The 6,594-nt window shown below is 51.9% G+C and overlaps 1 protein-coding gene across 1 annotated transcript in view; it reads left to right on the top strand.

Moving 5' to 3' along the window:
* Positions 1-6,594, top strand: part of RIMBP2 (RIMS binding protein 2) — a 342,052-nt gene that overhangs the window by 292,664 nt on the left and 42,794 nt on the right. The window contains exons 10-11 of the mRNA XM_011981944.1: positions 2,835-2,944; positions 5,421-6,233. Coding sequence (XP_011837334.1) covers positions 2,835-2,944; positions 5,421-6,233 — 923 coding nt within the window. The remainder of the gene's footprint in view (positions 1-2,834; positions 2,945-5,420; positions 6,234-6,594) is intronic.

The raw sequence follows: 6,594 nt of genomic DNA, 5'->3' as shown, positions 1-6,594 counted from the left end.
CCACTGGGCTCGTGTTCCTGCCACTTCTGTGGAGAGGGCACGGCTTATTCTGGGGGAGCTGCCCTAGAGCTAATGTCCTCCGAGGACTGACCCACGGCTGGTACGGCCCCAGAAGCGGGGACGCGACGAGCCTGCACATCTGCCTCTCCCGCGGCCATCACCAGCCATGGCCCACGCACATTCTCCTTGTCTCACTCTTTCAGTGGCATTCCCGTTTTACTGGTGATGGATTTATGCCTTTTTTTTTCCTGTCCAACCACCCTGAAACCAAACCAAGTCAAATTGTGAGGGGCATGTAGTGGCCGGTCCCCGAGAGCGCTGTTTCTGAGTTCTCTGGATGCCCTCAGAGCCCCTGAGAGGTGGCTTCACAGGTAGATGTAGGTTCTGAGATTTCCGGATGTCCTCAGAGCCCCTGAGAGGTGGCTTTGCAGGTAGATATAGGTACTGAGTTCTCTGGATGTCCTCAGAGCCCCTGAGAGGTGGCGCTGCCGGTAAATGTAGGTTCTGAGTTCTCTGGATGTCCTCAGAGTCCCTGAGAGGTGGCTTTGCCGGTAGATGTAGGTTCTGAGTTCTCTGGATGTCCTCAGAGCCCCTGAGAGGTGGCTTCACAGGTAGATGTAGGTACTGAGTTCTCTGGATGTCCTCAGAGCCCCTGAGAGGTGGCTTCACAGGTAGATGTAGGTTCTGAGTTCTCTGGATGTCCTCAGAGTCCCTGAGAGGTGGCTTCACAGGTAGATGTAGGTACTGAGTTCTCTGGATGTCCTCAGAGCCACTGAGAGGTGGCTTTGCAGGTAGATATAGGTACTGAGTTCTCTGGATGTCCTCAGAGCCCCTGAGAGGTGGCGTTGCCGGTAGATGTAGGTTCTGAGATTTCCGGATGTCCTCAGAGCCCTGAGAGGTAGCTTTGCAGGTAGATGTAGGTGGGAGGGGGGGTTGTGTTTTCCACCCTGAGTCTAATCAGTGTCTTCTCTTGCTGCCATTATTCAGCCACCTGCTTAGACGTTTCTGCAAACCGAAAGCCTCCTGGGCGCTCACTCTGGGTGCCGAGCGGCCTCTGCCCGCCTTCCATGCAGGGGCTGCCTCGGTGTCCACATCTCCTCCCTTCCATCCGGCGCAGTCTCCGCCACGAGGAATGCCTTGCTGAGGGCTCCTGGGGCCTTCCCACCCGAGGTCCAGGGTGAGGCTGACACATTCATCACCATCTTTCCTTTCGTCAGCTGTATGGTGAGATGGTCCTCACCACATAGTTCACCCATTTGCAGTGTGCTGCCCAGGGCCACTGCTGTGCTTGCAGATGCCACAGTCACATGTGGGAGGCTCCCGTTGCTCCCAAGGACCCATTTCTGTCTGTGATCACCCGTCCCTCTTCCCCTGCCTCCGGTGCTGAGTGACCCCTGATCTACCTCCGTCTCAATCGAGTCCCCATTCCCGACGTGTCCCATGGCTGCATCCATGCAGTTCGTGGCAGCATCTGCCTGAGCACCCACGAGGTTGGGTGGCCTCCAGGGCCCACGCAGGCGCACCCACGAGGTTGGCCATCATAGGTCGCATGTGATAGCCTCGCTGGACCAGGCTCATGAGGAAAGGAAGGCGTCTGTGGTGCGCCAGGCCTCTGTTTGGCTGGGAAGCCACCTCAGCATGTGCCAGGCTCAGAGGACACCAGCCGGCGCTGACCCTGTGCTGGCATTGAGGGTTCCGTGAATGGCTGCACCTGGACCTGCTCCACACACAGCAAGGACGGGACTGAGGGAGCGAGGGGTGGGCCTGGGTCTTCATCCTGGCCCCGCCGACTGTGGCCCTGTGTGTCTGCGTGCAATAGCCTCTCAGCGTTGTGCCACTGATACGTATCATTTTTATATCATAATTATAATATCACAGTGCCTGGCTAGCTTCTCCAACTCTAATGTTATTTTCATTTTTAATGAGTTACTCACTGTTATTTTTAGTTAATTCACCTTTTATTTAGAAAATCCTCAATTCATCTGAATTTGTTTCATGTGTTTGATTTTCCAAGTTGGACACGGCTTTGAAAATTATTAATCTCAATACGCTGAGGACTGGAGAATATGGATACTCTCATATTCCTGGGGGTGGGGTGGGGGAGGGTAAAATCATGCACCTGTTTTTCTGAGCATTTTGACTATCCACACCCAAGACCTTAAAAATGTAGGTGCCTTTGACCAAACAAATATATTTCCTAGGATTTATCATTAGGAAGAAATTGTGGAAGTGTGCAAAAGTATGTTTATAAGAATATATAATGCAATACTATATTAGCCAAAAGTTAGAAGAAACCTTAATGCCCAACATTAGGAAACTGGTTAAATAAAGTATATTAATATGTTCAGTGGAATACTCTACACCCATTTAAAAGGCTATGATAAAAATAGTATTTCATGAGGTAGAAGTACAGAATGCTATCTTTAAGGTGAAAGAATAAGCAGATTGCTAAATAGTGTATATGATTCTGTTTTCACTAAATTATATTATTGAAAGATTATGGGGTTAATTTTCTTCACATTTGCTTGTTAATTGGGAGATGTATAGTTACGTGAACAAAATGTCAGGATGATAAACCTGTTATCTGATGCAAAGAGTTCTGAGCATATAACTTTGTTTCAGAATTGCATTTTTACATTAAATCTGTGTGTGTGAGCCGGTAGTGGCCTGGATTTCCACTGTACAGAGAACTCATCAGCCCCGAACGATCATGGGGGTTTGTAATTCCCTAGGAGTGGGAGAGAAGCCGTGTGCCCACCTGGCGTTCTGCGGGGGCAGGGGTGTGGGCTGTGTCCTCCAGAGCCTCTAACGAAGTGACTGTGTTTTCCCTGCAGCTACAACCCCTTCGATGGACCGAACGAGAACCCCGAAGCCGAGCTGCCCCTCACGGCGGGAAAATACCTCTACGTCTATGGAGACATGGATGAGGATGGGTTCTATGAAGGTCTCTGTTGGAACGTGGCTGTGACGGACGTAGGCTGGGCTGGTCCACCCCGCAAACCACTTCGTCCAGGGCCCTGATAGACGGGCAGGGCTCCCACCGTACTCCCGGCTGCCCAGCCCTCCGCTCTGACCCTTCCCCACTCCACAGTTACCAGGTTTCCCCTCTTTGATGACTGGAAAGAAACCTGAGTGGGGTTTCCAGTGTTCAGCTCCAGGTTGACCTCTGACACATGACAGATGTTTTCTGCTCATCTCTGCAGAGCTTTTGGCAGCTGTTCCCAGACGCACGGGGCTGATGGACCCTCTGCTTCCAGAAGGGTCTGTCCTGCTCTTGTCTTTCAGCCCAGCTCCCTTGGGGTCTCCCAGAGGCATCCTCCTGGCAGAGCCTCATTCTGCTGCAGGTGATCTCATGGGAAGGTAGCCCTTGGCACCTGTGGAAGAGGCACTGTTGTTAACTTAGGGGGTGACCCCAGGTCATCCCTGCTCATTCCCTCGAGGTCTTCTCTCCAAATTTGAAATCAGGGAATGTAAATCCTCCATCTGAAATGCCCCACCTTTCGTTGCCTTTTTAGCTTGAGAATAAACATGTAACAGCACCAGCAGTTCATAAATCAATGTTCTAAAGGGTTTGATTCCCTAATTCCCTACACATTTCAACTGCCCTGGACAAACAGCGTGGTCTTGGTTTCTTCCTCTTCCCCCTGAGCAGACGGAATCTTTCTTGCTGAGCTAGTTTCTCTTTCGTGACCTCATGCTGTTTTCTCAGAGCCAATGGAAGCCCTGGGTGCTTTTCCTGGGTGTTTAACTGGGGTAAGGTCGTGTCGCCTCTAGAGGCGTCCGTGAGCGGGAGCCCAGCAGGCGAGCTGCCTCGCTCACCACTCGCTCACCACTCGCTCACCAGCAGCTCTTCTTGGCTCTGGGTTGTCCAGCCAAGAACTCTCACCACAACTGGTAGCAAAGCAATTTGAATTCTTCCCATAAGTCCACATTATCACCACTGATTTTCACATAAGCACAGAGATATGTGCCCAAGACAGCTGCCAGAGAACCTGTGTTGAAATCTCTGGAACTTTCTCGCCACGCATTGAGTCCACAGAAGCTTTCCAGGAGCCTCTTTGCAGGCAGGGATCAAAACTCAGGACTCCATTGTCCGTGTGACAGCAGGAAATTTCCTTCACCTGGCTGTGCCTCAGCTTTCTCTGCTATAGAATGGAGATAGTAATAGTACCCACCTCATAGAGGGTCTATGAGGATAAATGAGGTAATAGATATGAAGGTCTTAGGACAGAGCTTAGCACACAGTGATTGTTCAATAAATAGTAGCTATCACTATCACCACCACCATTATAATCATCCTCATAATCACCATCACCATCTCATCACCACCACCATCATCGTCATCACCACCATCTCCTCCAAACTAAGGATTTTTAAATAGTGTATCCTCAGTGCAAAGGATTGACTCTTGCAGACCCAAACCCTAGGTGGAGGTTTGGAACTGAATCCAAGTCCTTCTTATTTATTTTTTTAGAATCCAGGACTAATTAAATGGTTGACATGTCTTCGCCTGGCCCACAACACATCACATGCTCCCCTGAGGCACAGGGTCTTTCGGGCGCAGAATTCAATGCTTGGCATTTCCCAGCCCCTCTCTGTGGGTCTGTGGATGCCTCGTGATGAATTGGGGGAAACGGTCCATTCTGGGTCTGTGCTGGGAGATTATCCAAATTGCTTCATCTTTGAAGCTCTGAACGCGTCTCCATTTTCTGGCCATCTGCTGTTAGCAGCCTCGTGAGCCCTACTAATGAAGAAAGCACATAGTTTCACAAAATACGGCGGTCCCCACTACATCCACTCTTAGCCACAAGAGCTACTTGGACATTTTTTTTGCAACTCAACTTGTGGTTCTGACACCCAATTGATAGTTTTGTTTCACATCAAATTGGACACGTTGTGGAATCGTTAAGATGTGCCCAGTGCTTTTCAAGGGGGACAGGAAATCACCTTTTAATTCTTATACTCAAAAATCATAGTAAGATGTTTATTTTCTTAATCTCCAAAAGCCACTGAGTTGACTGACTCGTCCTTCTAACATATCTTTCCTGTGCACTGTTGTGAGCGAGCTGTCACTCTAGGGCTGGGCATTCAGTCGTCGTGAGATCCCTGCTGTCCCCGAGTATTGTTCGTGTTAGGAGGGGGTAGTCAGTGTAGGTACATGGACACACAAACATGACGGTTTCAGGTTGCGATAAATATCATGGAGAAAAGAAGACTGGGCCATGGGGCTGGAGGAGCTGGCTCTTTAGATGGTGGGTGTGGAGCTGGCCCCAGCATGGACTCCTGGGAACAGTGGAGGAGCCCTAGGGCAACCCTGTTGCTCTGCCTGATGGTCCTGGTGGGGGAAGTGGGAGTACGCTGGGGGTCTCGGGGCCCCTGCTGTGTTGGCTGAGCGATAACTCTGTCCTTGTACCCAACAGGAGAGCTCCTCGATGGCCAGAGGGGTCTGGTGCCCTCCAACTTCGTGGACTTTGTGCAGGACAACGAGTCGCGGCTGGCAAGCACGCTGGGGAACGAGCAGGATCAGAACTTCATCAACCATTCCGGCATCGGCCTGGAGGGAGAGCACATCCTGGACCTCCACTCCCCAACCCATACGGACGCGGGCATCACCGACAACAGTGCCGGGACCCTGGACGTGAACATCGACGACATCGGAGAAGACATCGTGCCTTACCCTAGAAAAATCACCCTTATCAAACAACTCGCCAAAAGTGTTATTGTGGGCTGGGAGCCCCCGGCGGTGCCACCAGGATGGGGAACCGTGAGCAGCTACAACGTCCTGGTGGACAAGGAGACGCGCATGAACCTCTCCCTGGGGAGCAGAACTAAAGCCCTCATCGAGAAGCTCAACATGGCAGCCTGCACCTACCGCATCTCCGTGCAGTGTGTCACCAGCAGGGGCAGCTCGGACGCGCTGCAGTGCACGCTGCTGGTGGGCAAGGACGTGGTGGTGGCCCCCTCCCACCTGCGGGTGGACAACATCACGCAGATCTCCGCCCAGCTCTCCTGGCTGCCCACCAACAGCAACTACAGCCACGTCATCTTCCTCAACGAGGAGGAGTTCGACATCGTCAAGGCCGCCAGGTACAAGTACCAGTTCTTCAATCTCAGGCCCAACATGGCCTATAAGGTGAAGGTTCTGGCCAAACCCCACCAGATGCCGTGGCAGCTCCCGCTGGAGCAAAGGGAGAAGAAGGAGGCCTTTGTGGAGTTCTCCACGTTGCCTGCAGGTGAGCCCTGTGTCCTTCCGTGGGTCCCCCAGGGCGAGAACACCAGGTTGTCACCCTGCTCGTGGGGAAAGAAGGTGGGGCAGGCAGAAGCTGCAATCCCCATCCCGACAACATGACCCTGGAAAATCCCTTAGGTCACCCGTGAAGCACAGGACGTGTGTGCGTGCACGTGCGCAGGAGTCCTTGGAGCATGTTGGGGACCATGTTGGCAGTTTTTCTTTGAGTACTTGCATCAGCAAGAGACTCATCCTACAAAAGACAGGAGGGAAGTGAGTCCCCCCAGGGAACATGGTTGCATCTTCTGTGTCACATGCACCCCCGGACACATACTCATTGAGTGGGATAGTGCCTGGAAGTGCCT

This window comes from Mandrillus leucophaeus, unplaced genomic scaffold, assembly GCF_000951045.1.
Source record: "Mandrillus leucophaeus isolate KB7577 unplaced genomic scaffold, Mleu.le_1.0 Scaffold232, whole genome shotgun sequence".
In the NCBI taxonomy this organism is placed as follows: Eukaryota; Metazoa; Chordata; class Mammalia; order Primates; family Cercopithecidae; genus Mandrillus; species Mandrillus leucophaeus.
This window is presented reverse-complemented; position numbering and strand designations above follow the sequence as displayed.